The sequence below is a fragment of the Radiomyces spectabilis genome, assembly GCF_025331425.1.
Source record: "Radiomyces spectabilis strain NRRL 2753 chromosome Unknown BYT42scaffold_4, whole genome shotgun sequence".
Classification (NCBI taxonomy): Eukaryota; Fungi; Mucoromycota; class Mucoromycetes; order Mucorales; family Radiomycetaceae; genus Radiomyces; species Radiomyces spectabilis.
Genome location: NW_026251929.1, coordinates 1595243 through 1613881, shown reverse-complemented (window position 1 = coordinate 1613881; position 18639 = coordinate 1595243). Strand labels below are relative to the sequence as shown.

Sequence of the window (18639 nt, the reverse complement as noted above, 5' to 3'; positions counted from 1 at the left end):
CGCTCGCTCGTTGGCTTTTTTTCTTATCAGTCAATAATTGCCAGAATCTCCATTCCATGCCAACCAACAAAAAAAAAAAAAATAAAAAAAAAAAAAAGCGCTAACACATGCACATGTATAATACAGATCTATGGATGGTCAGGTACGACTCGGCAAAGATTCCTCTCGTAGCATCTCCAATTCCGGCTCTCTCTGTGTCCCAGGCTGTGATATCAGATCATGAACGTGACACACTAACCGGCCCAATACTATAAACGGGATTTATCTACAGCATCTGGCCCATGAGCGCCATCATCTGCTTGCTGTTCAAACCAACTATCTTCAATGAAAAATATTGCTTCACGAAATATAATTACCCAAAAGAAGCCGAATGTTGATTCGAAAATGAGCTGTAGATGCATTACCGACACATTTGTCACTGTATCAATATTATCCAATCTCGATACCCCATTGGTATTTGTGTTACTTTTTTTTCCATGCACGTTACTTACAGCAATGTCAATTGTTTTGTGAGTACCACATTTTATATCTTCGTGATTATCCTAATTGGGCTAATCTTCTTTTCATCTTTTGTCACAGCCAAGCGTATCACTGGGTCCTGAGTCATAACAACTTGAATTTTATAGAAAAAAAAAGATTACATCGGTCTTTCCGATAGGTCATGTAGAATCTTGCATTTACTGTTAATGGCACAAGGTATGACATTTATCGTCTTTGAAAGTTTTTGCTGATCAAGAATGAATGATCCAGTACAACCGCTATTTTCGCTTATAGCGATCCGATGGGGTCTTTGTCATTAAAAACATAAGTTATTATGCTTCTATTGCGAGGCATTTTACACAATGGATCATTATCCGTCAAAGACCATCGCACAAATGATAAATACATATGATACAATGCATTTTATCTTGACTACCGATACATCCACAGAAAGTAGACACTACTGCCGTCGACAAAGGATCGGCTGCTTATAGTTATGTCACTGCGACGATGAAAGTAGTTTTTGTGGCAGGCGATGTCATCTTCAAAATGTATATGAATGCCGGACCGGCAACCTTAAAATAGATTTTGGTTCAAGTTGACGGATCCAAAGATAGCAAATCAAGGACTCGAAATAGTACGATCATCGCAATGAAATTTGATAATGACGGGTTCTCAGTGTCGCCACTCCATCCAGGAGCTTTTCTGCAGGGCCCTGGAAAATATCCCCTTTGGCCAAGCAAACCGGTTGTAAATGTGGCCTCTGAAACAAAAATTCTTCCATATCAAAATCCCAATCGCAATTTCATCTCTAATGTTACATTCATCCAATATGGATCATTATATTCCTTTCAAGTGGCACAATGAATGCTAGCTAAGCCCTTCTAGCAAATAGAAGCTTCTGGACCAAATGGCACCGTTATTTTGAAGGTATATAGTAGTAATTGTCATGATAGCAACTTAGAAGATTTTATCGCGGGTTGACCCCTGCAAGCTGTGCCAGAGGAATGGCACCATCCTTCGAACTAAATCTTTGGCATTGCCCCTGCAATTGTCAACTTCATTGTCTTTAGCGAACTACTGTAATTCTTATCCTGATTTTTCGCATCACATTAACGTGTATCCCCGCATATATCGCCGTCAAGTGAGGCGGTCCATCCTGCTATGCTAGGCAAGTCGGCTGATCAAGGGGTCGATTGCTACAATATTTATAGGTTGCTTACCGCGACTTACTGACACCGGTAAGTCTCTTAAGAAATACTATAGTTTTTCCTCTTTTTTTTTTTGTTGTTGAAAGAAATTTGGCAGTAATAATTCTAGTCTGTAATCGATTGAAATATACATACAGTGCTATGTAAATTGATGAATTCATTCATAAATTTTCCAGCTCCCCTCGTCTGATTACTTTACTCATGACAGCAATTCATTCTAGTTTAAAGCAATAGCAAACTCTTCTCATTTGAAATCGTCAATAAAACTTTTTTTTGTAATAATAAAGTTTTAAATGAGCCAAGACCTGAAAAGCCTGAATTCTGCAGTGTGTATATTGTGAGATGCTTGGAAATTAGATCCACAGGGCGCGGTGTTAATGACACCTCCTGTAACATGTTTATTTTCTGCAATATTCTATCTTTGTACCATTTTGTTTTCAATTAGCATACAGCGTTTTCGAACCGTCTAGTAATTGAGAGAACTTATATGGGTACCTCATGTACCATTTGACACTTTTCAAAAACAACTTGGGGCTAGCGTGAGACGGCTTTGCTGTTTCGGTAAAAACCATTGGTGTTTATGTCAACAGTATTGGTAATATCATCCTTCCCATCTTTTTTGCATTATGATATTTGAGCTTGCAGAGCGGCGAAAATACCAAACGTACTCTCTTGAAAAGACCTGATTGTAATCGCATATGGCACTTGCATACTTCCCTTGAAACTGCGAATTATCCCAAGAAGTACTGTATCCGGTGTATATGATACTATTTTCATAAAGTCAAACGATTCTGTAAAGGGCATAATAAAGTAAGAAGAGTTGGCGTCGACTGACAAAGGATGCCACTGACATTTTCGAACCAGAGAAATTTTTTTTTCTTCCAGGTGTGATCCAAATATGGAAATTAAGTCCCCTTCCCACTGCCCCATCAAACAGCAGTCAGGTTCTTCCATTTTGAATTCCTGATTCCTTGCCCTCATATAGAATGGATATTTCGCCGTTGGAAATCCTAACATGGATCCATCCTTCTCGACCAAGCAATACACACGCCACTCCTCGCATCGATGTCGTCGCCCACGCCGATCCACCTTGCGTAACTGTTCAGGGCACCGAAGGTACAATCGCCTTGGCTTGACGTTGCAAAAACCACCATACTCATTCCCAGCATTCATAGATACTGATTCAACTCGTACGCCAAGGTACATTCGATCGCTTTTAAGAATATCCGATTGTATTTCAAGTAGTGCATTCTCATTGTTGACATGGGTCTTCTGTCGGTCTAGTCAGCAGTTTCACTTTACCAAATGCTTTTATGCAGATAATCTCACAAACAACTGCGACAACGAAACACAAAACCTCGTCCGCATGGCGCTCGACGGTAGTACAGCTGCATTCCTTACACTTTATGATTTTATTGACTTTTTTTTTTTTTAAAAAAAAAAAAAAAGGCTACACGGCTTCGGCTATTTTCATGACACTAGGGTGCGTATAATGTAAAAGTACTTACTGATTTCCAAGCTAATACCTCCAATGGCTCCCCATAGAGCGGCAGATGCGTTCAAGTACAGGTAGATAATATGGTGGTTTGAACTATATATGTATATGACTGTGGATAAACCAACATTATTCGATCCAGGCAAGATACCTTGTATCAATTGCTGCGATTCCTCGGAAGTGAGCTGGAAACGGTCAATCAAACACGAAAAAAACAGCATTTGCCCGATATTCATGTCGATTACGCGTAAGATCATGCAAAGACATATCAATAGAGAAGCCACATTCATATTTTGATATCAGTTGCTTGGGTGTGACAGACAATTACTGTTTCGATATCCGAAAAGAGATTAGGCTCAAAAGTACGTGGAACGATCAAGTTGAGGGTAACAATGGACACGCAAATCATTGACTTTGTAAAAACTAGATTCGGATGTGCTGCAACATGGAATCGACTCTTTGATGAAACGAGCAAGGGATATTGAAACCATATGGAAGCGAATTAAGCTAGGCTGCAAATATCCTTACATTTTGAAAATTCGATTGACAGACGACTCTCAATTACTGGGGACTTTGGCTTTGGTAGACCTCCTTGAACCACGGTTTACAGCCCCACCAATGACTACCATGCCGAGTTTCTATTACTCGTTTTCCAACTTTCGTAAGTGGCCGCCGCAGTTCCTCTCTTACTTTTTGCTAATACAATGGTTTTCTCCAGGCGATGTTGTACGTTCCATGATCGACACTTCTTTTCAAGGCCATATTGCTACAGAGAGCTATGTTCTCACCAAAATATTGTCTGAATATTTTTCCGGTTCAGCCAAAGTCCTTTTGTGCGTCCATATTGACGTAAGTATTTCGATGATATCAAGGAATCAGATCTTCATCATTCATATCGTACGTTTGCATCTTAGGAATACCCGATGAAAAATGCAGAAGAGACATTGGAACTACTGAGTTTCACAGAATCTTTACGGGGCATTCAATGTCGAGTGCTTCGAAATAAGCTCGATACCCGTGTTCCGCGCTATCGTCATACCATAGAGGAAGCCAAACGCGGATACGAACATGAATGGGTACTTTATTTGACATGCCAACAGAAAACAGTCATATGCTGATGCCCACTTTCTAGAAATGCCGCTCAGAATTAGAATCAAACTTGCAAACTGTGGAACACGAATTGGCCACTCGCAATGCCCAATTGGAAACTTTGAGCGATACAGTGGACGATCTCAAGCACGCTCTGTCAAGAGCAGAGGTAGAAAATACACAGGTAATAATTAAGATGATGTTCTGTCCATGGGTATGCGTACTTATGGGGTCTCAATCTGTTCGCTAGTTGCTGCTCAGCAAACGGATCAAAGAGTCGGAAATAAGACATTTGAAAGAAACGCACACGCTGGACTTGTGCGTGATATCTGATGAATTACGAAGAACAAAGATCGCCGCGCTCCAGTTTCGCGAGGAAAGGAATAAGCTCAAGGCTTCATTGACAATGCTAAAAGATTCTGTGGCACTAAAAGAGGTCTGTATTCTGTTGTCATGCGAATAAGGGAATTGCGTGTGTTGATGGGGTGAATCTTTTATAGGAAACTGTTGAAGCATTGGAAGTTAAATTGAGTAGCGCTGCTGCACATATTGAAAAATTGACGAATCAAAATGACGCCCAATTGAAAGAACTGCAAAATGCCGAACAATTGTTCAACGCCATGCGAGCTTCTTACAAAGAAAAGCAGAACAAGGCGAAAAACAACTGGACATCGACAAAGCAACAATATGAAACACAAATCAAAGAACTACAAACTGAGCTTGAGGACGCAGTAAGGAAGATTGCACATTTCGAGCAAATGCGAACACGTTGGATATCTGAAAGTGAGACCATGAAGCAAAAACTGGCCATGTTAGAGGTAAATGTGTGACATTGAACTCTTTTTGACAGTTTTCATCCATTTTTGATATCTTATGGAACTTTTTTTTTTTAAATAGACACAATCGAGCAGTTCCCAGATAATTGCTGAATCGCAAAACCAGTTGAGAGTAAGCTTGTTCAATTCATGGGATAAACCATTTAGAGGGAACTCATGGGTGTTGTTGTTGTGTTATTTAGACGCAATTGGAAAGTTGCAGAATGCAGCTTGATCAAACACGCCAACGAGCTGAACGATCAGAAGTAAGTATTTGGGAATGTCATGTCACTTTATCTGGTGAAATAATTCATAGCTCTTTCACGATACCAGTATCTCTTGAAAGAAGAAGTTGATTGGAATCAGTCTCAGAGCAAATGGATGCAAGAAGAACGCGATCGCTTGCTACATCTTGTCCAGCAATTAAGGGAGCAAGTCTCTCTAAAGCTTGCAGAAGATGACTCTATTGCCGTGTCACCGGCAGCCTTCCCTACTCGTCGAAGGAGAACTACCGTAGAGCCACCTAAATCTGAACACACACTCCAAGTGGATAGTGCAGACGAAGAGGTAGAAACCGAAGAACTGAAAAAGAGAAAGCCAGTTCAGCCGAAAAGGAAGCCCAGCCGACCGCGTAAGGCAAGCACATCAACCACAGATCGGCCGAATATTCCTGCATCTACCAAAGGAAAAGGTCCTTTGATCAACAGACAGTTGTCGGTCGAGCACAAAAAGAAGCCTGGACGACCACCAAAACATCCACCAAGCACATCGACCACGGTTCCCACAACTCATACATCTGCCGTAGAAGAAGAAGAAGAAGACCCTGCGATCAATAGGCAGCTGTCAGTTGACTTTGTTGCAGAAAGCCGAGCTGAAACACCTGTCGAATCTGTGCCTGAACAGGAACATGACAAAAACGATGACGATCAAGAGAAGGGTCAGAATGTAGGTATGGAGAGAGAAACCGAACATCTGGAGATTCTCTCGGGGTCTGAGCGGTCTCCCGAACTCGGTATTGCCCATCACGCCGACAGCATTGAACCATTACAGATTCCACCGCGAGATATACCAGACGCCCAACCTGACGGAAGCAGCCGGGCGTCATCATGTGCTCCTTCCAGCAGCCAGCAATCCACCTCTTCACAGCCAAGAAAACGGCGAAAACTGTCCATGCGCAAACGTAAAGAAGCGATCACCGAAGAAGGGTGTTTGAGTCCTTTATCGGAGCTCCTCAAGAAGAACGAGCTTTAGCAAAATTTCATTTCCACATTCTCATTATCTTTTGCATCAACTAGTAAATCTTTGTAAATACTACTGTCGGCATTATGTGTATGGTGTTTTGATTAGGGGGTATCCAAGTTGTTAAATAATATGTTTTGAGTACCATCTTGCTGCCGCAGTTACCTTTCACTTAAGTGTTCTCCCAAACAATAATCCCCAAAGCAATAGACGGACATTGCCATCTCTTGATCGGAAGCTACTGAATCAAAAATACTTGATTATACGCCTTTTGTGTGTTGAGCTGATTTGCTTTCAACAGATACTTTTGAGTCTCTTCGGTAAGGCCTCTTTTCTTGTGTGCTTCCTTGATAATAGGCAAGCGGCCATTTTCCATTTCTTCATTGGAAACAGTATCGCTTTGGCTAGATGTTCATTTTCAGGATCATGGGGAACCACAGTGGCGTTACTATTACTGTTTTCTCGACTTTCTGTTGTTTGATCTCCCTCAGTACTCTTGGTATGAGTTTCCAAGGTGGATGGAGAAACATACCTTCCTTCGGCCACTTCTGACTGAACGCATCCAGGGCTTCGGCTACCGGATCGGGGAGCAGGCTCCAAAACCGTTCCAGTTTCTTGTTGGCTCGTGTCGCAAAACCATCTACCGTCAATGGTCCCCATCTCCTTTGGATCTTGGCAAATAATCGCTTTGGCAAGGCTTCTTCATATAGTGGAATCTCCTCCTGCTGAGACGATCTGCAGTAATGTTGTTTAATCCTGGCACATGTCTGTATATTACCTGGAGATTGTGTTGATTGCATGTCTTGAATATCTACTGCCAGCCCCTGGAGTAAAGGCGACGAAGTCCCCCCGCTTTCGTGACATACTTGATGGCGGTTATACTGTCGCTGTATATCTGGGTCGTCGAATTTTGGAAGTTTTCGGCATGGAGCAACAAGGCAAGATATATCGTCCTCAATTCTCTCACGTTTAGTGAGTGCTGTTTTTCCTCGTTCGTCCAAAAAGCCGACGTCTGAATCATGTCTGATGAGCTTCCCCAACCCGTTTCCGAGGCATCTAGATATATCTGGAATTTTGGGTTTTCCATTTTCAACTGTTGTATCGGTAAGCCATTCTTGAATGTGATATGTTCTTGCCATCATTGTAGTTCCTTCTTGCTGGACATCGACAGTTCGCACGGTTTCTCCCAGTCATGACCAAATCTGTAGGCTCTTCGCCAAATCTCTTTGCTTATAACGAATGTGGATTAATGCTTCTCCCATTGCTTGCATCAATGCTGTTATTTTGCCCAAAATACTTGATATCCACCTGCATGATTCCGAGACTTGGCTCTGTTGCGCTTACTTGAGTCCCTGTCATAATTTGATGATTTTCCGTTGAGGGACTGTTATCGTCATCTTCTTCGAATTGAATAGGGAACCAAGGAATTTCTGCGTCTGTTGGGGAATCAAATTGCTTTTCTAAAAGTTGATCAAGAACCCAAGGCTCTGTAGATGTGTCATTATTTTCTGGGTGACCCTCGGCATCTCTTGCTTCATCTTAGCTAGAATTGATATATCGTCCAACTAGTAGATCATTCGAATTCCTTCTTTCCTTAGTGGCCTACAACATACGGCATTATCTTGCTGGATATTCTTGGGGCTCTGCTTAGTCCGAATGCGAGCGATCGATGCTGGTAGACTATTTCCTCGTTCAGAAAATTTCCTCGTTCAGAAACGTCAGGAATTTCCTGGAGTTCGGATGGATTGGGACCACCACATACGCATCCTTGAGGTCTATCTTGCAAATGTAGTCCTGCGGTTCGATGATGTCCCTTAATGCCGGAATTCCTTCCATTCGGAAATGTTCGCATTGTAGATACTGTTTCATTCTTTGACAATGAGAATTGGTCTCTGTTTGTTCGGTCTCTTGAATAAAGTCGAAAGAAAACTCCTGTCCTGTGTTGGCGATTTCTCTATACTACCCCGACGGAAACTTGCCGACTGCAGTGTTAATCTCTTGTTGATTCTTGGTCGATCGATTCACATGATTCGTCCTCCATGGTATTGCTTTCTTTATAAACTGAAGATAGTAACCGTTCGTTATCACTGACAACGGCCATGAGTGTTTGGTAATTTCTTCTATTGTGGTAGAAATCTGGTGAGGCGAATTCGCGGTTGGATCTATGTGATGAAATATCGTAATCTTCGTTGTTGGGTAATTGTTGATTGTTGTTACCATAGTCTGTTTTACTTTGGCCGGTGTTGTTGTAGGTGGCAAATTGGTTGTCTCGTGGTTGGCCGTGGGAGTAACCACCTCTTCCTCGGGCCCCATAAAAAGGAGGTCTTGCATAAGATCCTCGGAAACTTCGGCGATGTTGTCCTCTGGTTGGTCGATAAGAATCTCTGTTTCGGACTGTGCTTTGGAGCAACCTTTGCTCGAACCTGGCTTGATACAGGTGATCGATGAATTTCTCGTGGAAACCGTTTGCTTTCCGTTGGGTTTTTGACCGTATTCGAGGTGTCTGAGGCTTGGAGGGGTAGTCTAAGAGGTCTAAGGGCATAGTTTTAAATTCATTGTCCTGATCTTTTTTTCTGCAACCAATCCAAAGATTGCGAGTCTTTTTGCTTGCTCGCTTGCTCTTTGTTGCATGATCTTGGCGTCTTCTCCGCTATTTTTTGTTGAGGCTCTTTGAGGTATTCGAGTTGTTCGTACAGTTCGATTGCTGTGCAAGCTTGAACTCTGATGTTTTCGATGATCTTATAAATGGAGCTAGCGATTTGAGAGGTGTCCACTTGATATTTTCTGATTTTTGGTGAAAGGTTCTTGTTCATTGTCTGAGAAGTGAGCCATTCGCTAGAAGTGTATTTATGCGCTTCTCGTTAAACATTTTGGTGTTGTCTTGGAGTTGTTGGTAAGAACATGCCTCTAACTCGGTAAGGATTCCCACTGGTATTTCTGTTTCGTTAGTTGATTCTTCGGCTTGTTTGTTATCTTCGATGACCATTCTTTGACTGAACTCCATAATGATCTGGTCGACTTGACTTTGAGTGTATACTTGCTCGGCGTTTTGCTAACTCCACGATACGCGGCTAAAAGAGATATGAGGAATAGCAATTCGGTAGCAGAAGAATATTTGATTGTAAGCGGAGAATACAGCGGCTAGGAAAGCCAATACCCCATTGGAAGACGGAGTGAAGCCAACAAGGATTGTGCTAGGCATGACACACAATTCAAGCTTTTCAGGTGCTATCCATTGCACCTTATATTGAAGCCACATTGAACGTGCAGTAGGCAAAGTGGAAGCAAAACTGACACAGCCAAAGCCAATCTACTTTGAAGCGAGCTTCTGGAACGATTTAGTTACCATTTAAGCGTTGCGGTAATTTAGATTTTTGAAGTCTTACTGGTTTTCTCGTTGTTAGGTGAAATTCACATTGTCGGAACGAGCATCTTCGTGGTTGCATGAAATTCAGGATCCCTGCCGTGGCTTGTACGAGTCGGAGATCGAACTTGGCAGGGATGGCCAGGACTTCCCTGTTGGAACCGAGGCAGCAGCACCTTTGTTCCAACTTCCCCTTTTTTTTTTTTTTTTTTTTTAACTCTGTTGACGTTATACTACATTGTTTATCATGCCGAGACTTGCGAGAGAAGCAAAGATGTTGATGGCCCCGCTCCAGTTATACCGTGAGATTCTTCGTACGCACCGCTGCTTACCGGCTGCCATGCGAGACATGGGGGACGATTATGTGAAGGCCGAATTTCGACGACACAAATCAATTGACAATCCCGCACACATTGTCGGATTTGTGTCTCAATGGCAAGAGTAAGTCATTGATAAGCGAATTGTATTCTAGCAACTGTTGTGATGGAGTATTCACAATGGGTTCACTTTATAGCTACCTGGATCTGCTGAAGGCTCAAACTGCACCAAAGGTCGACAGCGATTCTCCTGTATCCAAAAGCGATCCGTTGGTGCGATCGTTCAACATGCCAGATGATGGCTGGGGAAGGAAGCTTGATAGTCAGCTTTTGGATAAGATGAGCGAGGAACAGCTCGGACAGCTGTATGAATTAAGAAACGAGGTCAAGCGAGCGCTCGGAAAAGATGACAAAGCATAATACCACTTGATTCTAGAAGCCAACAGTATCGGCTATCCTTTTTGTTTGATTTCCTTTCCTCGACTCTGTAATTTCTTTTGTTTTCATATGCTTTTACTTATAACTTGACTCATATTTGTTTTTTATTCTATATCACATAAGCACAGTAACACAAGGTCCAATGTGCCTGTACTCTGATTGACAGAAGAACGAGAGCCTGGAAAAATCGGCGGTTCCGCCATACAGAACCACATGTGTAATAAAAGCGTCACTTCAACTGTCATCCGTCAACGATCTGTCAACAAGATAGTATAATTCCATGTTTAATTAAGTTAAACCTTTTAGTCAATTTTAATTTCTTTGGCATTTGCCTTAATCTTGTCGAAAGTTCAAACTGCCATTGATGAGAGTAGGGACCTGGTATAGACGGACACTGTTTACCTTTGATCGGGAGCCATGGAATCACATATTTCGTAACATGATTGCATGACTTGCATCGGTGGGCTTCCGCATAGTAAAATAGAGGAAATAACTTACTTAAAGAATGGCCTAAGATTTGAAAGCTCGTAGGCGTAGTACTGTATTTGCGAGATGCGTCCAATGCTTTCTTCTATGAACTGATGTTATTAACATGGAAAAGCGAGTAAACCCCTAGTTTTAAATTCAACATTGCTCTCCTTTTACAATCTCCTGACGCCACTCCATCCACGTTATTTCATATTCTTGATGCAAAAAATCATGCACATAATAAGAGAATTTCATTGGCACTGCCTTGTTACTTGATTGTCCCGCTTTTACCACCAACGGTGAAAACATGGAAAACTATCAGGGAGTACATCGACCGAGGAAGCCCCTTTTCAAAGTGATGTTGGACTCCTGCATCAGTCACCAGTGAGCAGAGATACAACAGCCACTGACCACTGATTGATTCTCGTCAAAAAGATAATAAATTATAACTAAAGCTAATAGCAAATGAAATTGACAAGCGTAGCATATTGTGATTATGAGAGAGTACGGTTTAAAAGTACAAATAGCTATGTAGTTTTCTAGGATAATCCACATGCTGTAGTGTGTGTATAAATCAGATCATATGTCTATGAGTGAGTATGGTGTTCAACTATTCTAGGGCTTTCATCAACACCTTCTTCCATCTTTTTCTTTTCATAATCCGGGATATCGCCCGAGAACATCCATGCACGCTGTTCTCCCTTGGAAAGGTGCGAACAATCACCGTGCATAACGAGTTCCCAGCCTTCACCATTGTCCTTTCGCACAAATTTAGACAAACTCGCCGTTCCTGATCGTACAGGGAATGTTTCGTCACCCAGTAATGCTCGCACAGCGCAAATCACCGAAGCAGCATGTCCTGCCAGTAGAATAGACGAAGGGCCATTAGGTTCTTTATCGAGCTCGTCCAATAAGGTTTCCAATCCATCTCTAACGCGTTGATGGCAAATCGACACAGTTTCTACGCCAACAGGAAGAGGAATACTTGATTCATGTGATAAGTCGAGTTTTGGGAACAATTCCTTTAACTTCTCAAAAGGCGCTGGCGGCAAGTAACGGTCGTAAGCGGCACCGTACCATTCACTGTGTCAAGCGATGATGTTTTAACTTTTTTTTTTTTTTGGTTTGTTCGGTTATTGCATTCAATCATATATCAATTACCTCATGCAGTTATCAAGGTGTAAGGGAACATCAGTCTCTTCAATCAAAGGATAAACAGTCTGTAAAACGCGGTAAAAAGGAGAGCTGTAAACACGCTCGATGCCTTTGTCTTTCAAAAAAGCTCCAAGTTCTTGGGCTTGTTCTCTGCCCAACTCGGACAACGGCGGATCGTTCTTGAGATTTGTTGGTAAATGAGGGTTGTCCGTAACCCAATCTTCGCGAAAGCCATGTCGTGTAATCCAGATTTCTTGCAGCATGATGATGATTAACAAACAAAAAGCGAAACAGCGCAAGACTTCCGTTGGATTATTATAGCAACCAGTGATGGCCTAATGACGTATTGAATCGCGAAATTTTCTGTTTTAGGCATGGCGTACCGACATTAACAGCGAAAAAAGACCACTGCAATTTGCACCCGATGGTACTGCATTCGACTTTTTGGCACGCACGCTGCAGTGATGATATACTGCGCAAAGAAGGGTATCCTTTTCTATTCTCATCTGAACAGTACGCTGGTTGAACCAAATGGAAAAGAGAAAACGGAATTGACTTGAAAAGATTTTGGTCAATACTGTGAAAAAACGCACTTTTGCTGAGCTATACATTGTACAAAAAGCCGCGCCGTCATTATCACAGACAACGGCGGACTGACAGATGAGCTGATTTATGGTTTCCGCTGTACATGTGTAACAATTGCTGCAGCATGCAACCCAGGCCATGCGGTAGATTGTTTTTGAGGGCCGAATAGGATGTTTACAGGTAAAGCCCTTTTTTTTTCTTTTTATTAATGCAAGGGTTGCATTTAAAGATCATCATAAAGTCGCGTAGAGTTCATCAAATGAAATGGCTTCGAAGGATTGGATGATATGGCCATAAGATCGTTTGCAGAGATAAGATTGGGTCGAGCATCATCTTCGCCGAAAATAGGTTCAATGGGATGAGAAACGTATAATGTGGAATCGTGATAAGGAGCGGAAGCATTCACATAGGTGGGTTGAGGAGCATTATAGGCTTTCGTTTGACTGCGGAGCCTACTCTTAATACCATCAGTTAAAACAATCATTCGAAAAAAAGTTGAAAAACACAGTAACATAAACGCTATTAGAGAAAAAGAGAAGAGGTTTCCATACTGCATCCTCTTTTGATCATAGATAGGAAGATCAACGGGGATAGAAGAAAGAAAGAAAAAGAGTGAACGAAAAAAGTGCAAGAAAAAAAGAAAGGTCAAATTACACTCTACTGCTGGATGTGCCTATCAGAGGGAGGGATGCCCATTGCACAAAAATAGAACGTATCAGCCAAGACAGATCGAAAAACACGTTGAAATAGAAATGAAGAAGTAATAATAGAGTACCCCGCAGTCTTATTTCTTTTTGATTTTCTCTTCATGTCAAATATGTTACTTACCACCTGCCTGGTTGTCACGCACCAACATCCTTCCACCCCCGGTTCCCGAGTACCCAAAGTTCGATAGGTAGCCATGTTCTTGTGGTAAAACTGGTTGCTGCGGTTGTTGGGCTATCATATGCGATGAGGAAGGGTGGTGATACGGCGATTGATGTTGCATCATTTTCTGTTGTTGCTGGTATTGAAGCATGACATCGTCTAAGCGCTTCGAGGTTTCGGGCGATTTAACATCCGTACGGTAAGGTGCAGGCGATCGGTGTGCTGAAGAAGAAGGAAGCGCCGCGTTCGTCATTACAGCACGTCGTTGTTGCACAGGTAATGCCGGATCAAATGGCAAACTCGATGAATTATACAAGGGCGGATCCATCGGCACGGGTGCTTGTCCTTCAGCCAATTTTTTTTCCTGCTATTCCACGTGGTGAATAAAATGCAGTTTTTTATATCCTCCCCTTGGCGTTCATTCTGCAACATAGCCACAACAGCAACAAACGCTCACCACCAAGGATAAGAAAAAAAAAAAGAAGGAAAAGCTTACCATTTTACGCATTGTCCAGTCGAAAACATAGTCATATTGGAAACCTTCCCGTACGAAAAGATCACGGAACAGTTTACGTAAATAGGAATAATCTGGCTTGTCGTCAAATCGGAGGGAACGGACGTAATTGAGGTATATTGCAAACTCCTGATGCAGACCCCGGCATAATGCGTCTGCAGGCGTGGTCATTTTTTTCTCCATGATTTTATCGTATTTTTCTTTCTTTGTCCGTGCTCGGATTCCCTGCCATGGCAACTGTCCTCTGCAAAAATACACAAGGATATAGCCCAATGACTCCAAATCGTCACGTCGCGATTGTTCTAACCACCATCATAGAATAAGTATAAAAATCAAGGGAATGGAGCCAACCAAAGAAATAGTGTTTATCACAATCTTGGTTCTTACCTATGCCTAGATGTGTGTTGACGCTTGCATAACGTGGTGTACCGGTCAGATTCTTGTTTTCTCTGTAGGGTATATGTACATTTGTTTTCGGGTCTCTGAATCGTTTAGCTAAGCCAAAGTCGATCATGTTGACTTGATTGCCGCGTTTGCCGATCCCCATTAGGAAATTGTCGGGTTTGATATCTCTGTGAATAAAGCCTACAGTAAACAAACCGACAAGACGTATCAGTCAACAGTTGCTTTCCTTTTTTTTGCAAATAAAAGAGAGAAAAAGGCATAAACTGCACCAGTGAGATCCGATGAGGGATCATCGTTTTCTTTGTACCAAAATACAATACTGTACCTTTTGAATGGACATATTCGACGCGTGACAGCTGTAAACAGTTGGACCATAATGAGTAATGCGTAGAGAGAGACAGATAGATAGAGAGAGAGAAAGAAAGAAGGGGCAGGGGAGGGGGGTTTAAAGGGAAAATAAAAAAGTAACAGTAGAATATTTACCAGTTGATCGGCCAAGAGTAGGACTGTTTTCAAAGAAAATCGTCGTTTACAATAATTGAAGAGGTCTTCCATGGAGGGTCCCAGTAAATCCATAACGAGCACGTTGTAGTCGCCTTCTTTACCGTACCATCTAACAAAGGGTATACCGACACCGCCAGCCAAGGTCTTATATACTCTAGCTTCGTATTCCAACTGAGGATGAGCCGCTCTTATATTTTCCAGCTTCACAGCCACATCTTCTCCGCTAAGTATGTTTGTCCCTATTTTAGAAAGTCATCATGAATGAGTATAAAACGCAGATGAACCAAGGTACATCGGGGGAAAAAAGAGAGATGGAGAGATTTAAATGAATAAAGTAATATAATTTAGTAGTATAAATTTTACATGAGAAAGATGACGATTAAGGAAAAAAAGACAGATGAAAAAGATGAAGGGAAAACGGGCCTAATGGAATGTGGGATGATGTTTTTTGCTTACCCAAGTAGATTTCACCAAATGAACCTGCGCCAATCTTTCTGCCTAGTTTGTATTTACTACCAATAACAATATCTCGTCCCTCCAAGGAAGTCATGGCAGAGATGAAGCAATGAAGAAACAAGAAAGGGAAAAAGGAATAGTAAAAAACTTGAGAGAAAAAAATATAACAAAAAAAAATAAATAAAAAGAAGTTCTTTCTATTTTCCCCAATGTTTTTGGGTGGCGGCCCCTAAAAGATACGATCATCCCCGTTCAACAGAGCACGTGAAGCCTGAATAGATAAAGAGAGCATGGCTGCAGTTGTATTGATGTTATATAACTGATTGGATACGTTCGATATAAACAGGAATACCGGTGGAGCAGCTTCTACAAGACAATAGCTATTCTTTTTTTTTTTTTTTCCTCCACCCATATTTCGACGGGCTTTGCAAAAAGGTCCACTTTTTTTCTTGTAATAATCCGTTTCCACGAATGGCGATGAGCCAAGACCCGACCCTGTTGAATTCAACCAACCAGCTCCCAGTATATATCCATTTTTTCATCCTCCGCCTGGGCTGGCGATGGTTGGAACCCTTTTCGGGAAACCCTCTTATTCGAACCCGCGACAGAACGCGTCATGCACACCCTATGACGTTCTCCTCCATTTTGTCATTGTTGCGACGAAGGAGTCAGATCGTTTACTTTGCATCTTATCTGAGATCCGAATTCTTTGATTATTTTTTCCTTTCTGTTGCCAAAAACGTCCTCCTATCTAAAAATTTGCATACAAAAGGTCTATGTTTTCTTCCTAAGGTAACGTACAAGCTTGAATCAGTAAGGAGAACCTCACGCAACATTACAACCTCCATAAACTGAAGCTAGTGCGCTATTGGTTTCTTCTGAGATGGGATTGGCCACTTCACCATGGCGACATGTATCCAACTGAATTTCATACGTGTTCTCCATGCGAGACACGATTAATTACCATGAAGTAAATCTCAAGAAAAAGAGAAAAAAGATATCATGGTATTCATGTTTCATTATCAGCTGCCAAAGAATAGAGAAAAATACGAAACCTCCGGCTATATACGGATGTGAATCGCAACTGATATGTAAGTCGGTATCGTGTTTATTACAGGACGGTCTCGGATCTGCCGCTCATACCAAAATAGAGGAGAGCCGTCCAATCAATATGTCTCGCCTGACTTGACCATATTTGCCTGTTATCCATGTGTATCTAGCAATCCCAGTACCCATTTTTCTCGACTCTTTCTTTTTTTTAAAAACATGCACAAGGTAGGAAAGGGATGATGTTTATTGAATGGATGTACTGTTTTTTTTTCTACTTTTTGACGGATCTCTTCTTTACATAGTGAATTCGTGGCAATGATGACCAGTGGATGCAGGCAATTATATAGTGTTTTTTTCTATTTACAAAATTGGTTTTGGGATTAGCGCATATCAACCATGCAGCATGCGGCATATGCTTATGCGTTCTAGGACAATGAAAAATGGTTCTTTACGGCTGGTAAGGTGGAGGAGGGACGACTGAACCACCACTGGGTCGTTGGTCATATTGCTGTTTCAGTAATTGTAGCTGTAGTTGAATTTGTTGCATAGATGGACTTGGATGATTCTCCGTCATACCGGATGTTGCCGTGTCAGCGTATCGTTGCTCATGACAATACGCATTCGCAAACTTATCAAATCGACTAATCGATCGACTGGAATCCTTGTTATTGACAGTTGAACAGGGACGTTCACCGTCGCCGATTTCATCGATGGAAGCGATCGCTTGCTCAGCTTGTTGTTCATGTTGTTGCATTTTGCGTTGTCGGCGTCGACGAAACATAATAAATACGATCACGCCTACAATGGCTGCACCTATAATACCAAAAACCGCTGCCATCACATGCACGATATTGAAGGCTGCACCGTCGTGATGCTCTGCAAATGTGGCACCTGCAGAACGTCGTGCAAGCTTCGTATTTCGTGCTTGACACGTTCCATTTGCACAATTGCGTGAAAAACATTGGTTCGCAGACGTGCAACTGGCGCCGGGATTGAAACGTAGATGGCATACGGGTGAAGCGTTGTTGTCGGCACTGCAGAATAATCGGTTGCCGCAATTGCTAAGATACTGATCCAAAGGACGGTTCGGAGTGTTTGGAGGCCAGTGAATAATGGTCGATCCAGGTCCTCCTGTTTCGCCTGACGACGCGGCCGGAAGACTAGGGATGGGAGCTAAAAGACATGGTTGATTTAGCCCAGCATGAGGGCCAATGTAAATGGGCGATTGGTCGGGCGCCGTCATTATCCACCTACATTGGCAGAAACACAAAAGTGAGTCTTCTGCGATTCGTCTTCCATTGCTGTTTCTCCTTTTCGGACATGGGCCACTTACTGGGATCCTCGACGGGGCTGGCAGCTTGCTCCGTTGGCTGTGATTTCGCACACATCGGATGCTGTCGGACATGGCCACGAGCAGTTGATCACCACCTCGGACGGTTGTTGAGCTCTGGCTGTAACGAAGAACAATAAACTTAGAGATATGTAAAATGGTTTCATTTATGGAAAGATGTAAAGTAAAGCGTTGGAAAAAAAAAATAGATAAACAGAGGAAGAGATGGAGAAGAAGAAACGATATTAAGAGTTGAAGTGATGAAAAAGAGTTATATGAATTGGATACAAATACAATTACACTTATCCTCACGCGGTGGTTTAAATATGGAATCGGTGGAAGCTGAAGAACGTCAAGAAGAACACTTCACATCTGTCTCGCCTCGCTGAAACACTAGCTTATACGAGCCCAATTTTTCTGTAACCTTGACACTTTTTTGTCTTGCTGCCAAGAATATGGATTCAGTTTTATATTATTATGATTCACTTTATGCACAGCGGAAGAAAAGAAAAAAAAAGCCAGGCATTGATCGAAGCTTCTCCTATACAAGCCAATAATCCATGTTGAGAAGCCAATTCATCATTTGTGTTGCCTAATCACTAAAAATAGAAATGCAAGAAATATGCGTTCCATGGTTCTTGATGCAACAACTCAAGGGAAGAATGACTATAATTTGGTGCTCTTTGCTCGGAGTCAGGGAGTACAAGAAAAAAAAAAGTAAAAGAAAGCCGCCGTTTTTTTATTTTTTCCATGTTCTTGCCAGTCTTGCTATATTAGCCGCGCGGTTGCCAGTTACATCACAGAAGGCAGTTTGAAATTCCAATCAATGTTTCTGTTCCCTAAAAGAGTAAGAGCAT

At 42.0% G+C, this 18639-nt stretch overlaps 8 protein-coding genes across 8 annotated transcripts; 4 read left to right on the top strand and 4 right to left on the bottom strand.

Annotated features, from left to right (window-relative positions):
* Positions 1-2601: 2601 nt before the first annotated feature.
* On the top strand, positions 2602-3852 carry BYT42DRAFT_273721 (uncharacterized protein). Its single transcript, XM_051562813.1, has 6 exons — positions 2602-2807; positions 2867-3070; positions 3141-3174; positions 3237-3260; positions 3329-3433; positions 3490-3852. The coding sequence occupies exons 1-6, from the start codon at positions 2678-2680 to the stop codon at positions 3596-3598; spliced, it is 606 nt and encodes a 201-aa protein (XP_051425455.1). The 5' UTR covers positions 2602-2677; the 3' UTR covers positions 3599-3852.
* On the top strand, positions 3564-6484 carry BYT42DRAFT_273710 (uncharacterized protein). Its single transcript, XM_051562812.1, has 10 exons — positions 3564-3847; positions 3905-4035; positions 4101-4262; positions 4319-4459; positions 4526-4711; positions 4776-5006; positions 5073-5093; positions 5173-5223; positions 5294-5356; positions 5424-6484. Exons 1-10 carry the CDS (start codon positions 3649-3651, stop codon positions 6339-6341), a joined length of 2103 nt encoding a protein of 700 aa, XP_051425454.1. The 5' UTR covers positions 3564-3648; the 3' UTR covers positions 6342-6484.
* Positions 6485-8308: 1824 nt separating this feature from the next.
* Positions 8309-8954, bottom strand: BYT42DRAFT_633370 (uncharacterized protein). The gene has a single exon (XM_051572471.1). The coding sequence runs from the start codon at positions 8869-8871 to the stop codon at positions 8320-8322; it is 552 nt and encodes a 183-aa protein (XP_051425453.1). The 5' UTR covers positions 8872-8954; the 3' UTR covers positions 8309-8319.
* Positions 8955-9896: 942 nt separating this feature from the next.
* Positions 9897-10729, top strand: BYT42DRAFT_512498 (uncharacterized protein). Its single transcript, XM_051565170.1, has 2 exons — positions 9897-10134; positions 10208-10729. The coding sequence occupies exons 1-2, from the start codon at positions 9941-9943 to the stop codon at positions 10428-10430; spliced, it is 417 nt and encodes a 138-aa protein (XP_051425452.1). The 5' UTR covers positions 9897-9940; the 3' UTR covers positions 10431-10729.
* Positions 10730-11503: 774 nt separating this feature from the next.
* BYT42DRAFT_544611 (histidine phosphatase superfamily) lies at positions 11504-12334 on the bottom strand (the record flags this gene model as incomplete). Its single annotated transcript, XM_051565768.1, has 2 exons — positions 11504-11999; positions 12078-12334. The coding sequence occupies 2 exons, from the start codon at positions 12332-12334 to the stop codon at positions 11504-11506; spliced, it is 753 nt and encodes a 250-aa protein (XP_051425451.1).
* Positions 12335-13476: 1142 nt separating this feature from the next.
* BYT42DRAFT_493618 (kinase-like domain-containing protein) lies at positions 13477-15496 on the bottom strand (the record flags this gene model as incomplete). Its single annotated transcript, XM_051564234.1, has 6 exons — positions 13477-13890; positions 14020-14339; positions 14425-14622; positions 14768-14798; positions 14926-15185; positions 15403-15496. The coding sequence occupies 6 exons, from the start codon at positions 15494-15496 to the stop codon at positions 13477-13479; spliced, it is 1317 nt and encodes a 438-aa protein (XP_051425450.1).
* A 485-nt stretch (positions 15497-15981) lies between these two features.
* BYT42DRAFT_273512 (uncharacterized protein) lies at positions 15982-16817 on the top strand. Its single transcript, XM_051562811.1, has 5 exons — positions 15982-16194; positions 16260-16372; positions 16429-16497; positions 16554-16677; positions 16755-16817. Exons 1-5 carry the CDS (start codon positions 16030-16032, stop codon positions 16755-16757), a joined length of 474 nt encoding a protein of 157 aa, XP_051425449.1. The 5' UTR covers positions 15982-16029; the 3' UTR covers positions 16758-16817.
* Positions 16671-18054, bottom strand: BYT42DRAFT_563565 (uncharacterized protein). The gene is made up of 2 exons (XM_051567612.1): positions 17786-18054; positions 16671-17702 (listed from the first exon to the last, which is right to left on the bottom strand). Exons 1-2 carry the CDS (start codon positions 17947-17949, stop codon positions 16901-16903), a joined length of 966 nt encoding a protein of 321 aa, XP_051425448.1. The 5' UTR covers positions 17950-18054; the 3' UTR covers positions 16671-16900.
* Positions 18055-18639: the final 585 nt, after the last annotated feature.

Coding starts and splice junctions, on each gene's coding strand:
- BYT42DRAFT_512498 (XM_051565170.1), top strand. CDS start 9,941: ATGCCGAGACTTGCGAGAGAAGCAAAGATGTTGATGGCCCCGCTCCAG. Junction 10,135..10,207: donor TTTGTGTCTCAATGGCAAGA/GTAAGTCATTGA, acceptor TTCACTTTATAG/CTACCTGGATCTGCTGAAGG.
- BYT42DRAFT_273512 (XM_051562811.1), top strand. CDS start 16,030: ATGACGTTCTCCTCCATTTTGTCATTGTTGCGACGAAGGAGTCAGATC. Junction 16,195..16,259: donor GTCTATGTTTTCTTCCTAAG/GTAACGTACAAG, acceptor CATAAACTGAAG/CTAGTGCGCTATTGGTTTCT. Junction 16,498..16,553: donor GAATCGCAACTGATATGTAA/GTCGGTATCGTG, acceptor ATACCAAAATAG/AGGAGAGCCGTCCAATCAAT.
- BYT42DRAFT_273721 (XM_051562813.1), top strand. CDS start 2,678: ATGGATATTTCGCCGTTGGAAATCCTAACATGGATCCATCCTTCTCGA. Junction 2,808..2,866: donor AACTGTTCAGGGCACCGAAG/GTACAATCGCCT, acceptor CAGCATTCATAG/ATACTGATTCAACTCGTACG. Junction 3,175..3,236: donor GCTATTTTCATGACACTAGG/GTGCGTATAATG, acceptor GGCTCCCCATAG/AGCGGCAGATGCGTTCAAGT.
- BYT42DRAFT_273710 (XM_051562812.1), top strand. CDS start 3,649: ATGAAACGAGCAAGGGATATTGAAACCATATGGAAGCGAATTAAGCTA. Junction 3,848..3,904: donor TTACTCGTTTTCCAACTTTC/GTAAGTGGCCGC, acceptor GGTTTTCTCCAG/GCGATGTTGTACGTTCCATG. Junction 5,224..5,293: donor AATCGCAAAACCAGTTGAGA/GTAAGCTTGTTC, acceptor TGTGTTATTTAG/ACGCAATTGGAAAGTTGCAG.
- BYT42DRAFT_563565 (XM_051567612.1), bottom strand. CDS start 17,949: ATGAAACCATTTTACATATCTCTAAGTTTATTGTTCTTCGTTACAGCC. Junction 17,703..17,785: donor CAGCCCCGTCGAGGATCCCA/GTAAGTGGCCCA, acceptor CTGCCAATGTAG/GTGGATAATGACGGCGCCCG.
- BYT42DRAFT_633370 (XM_051572471.1), bottom strand. CDS start 8,871: ATGCCCTTAGACCTCTTAGACTACCCCTCCAAGCCTCAGACACCTCGA.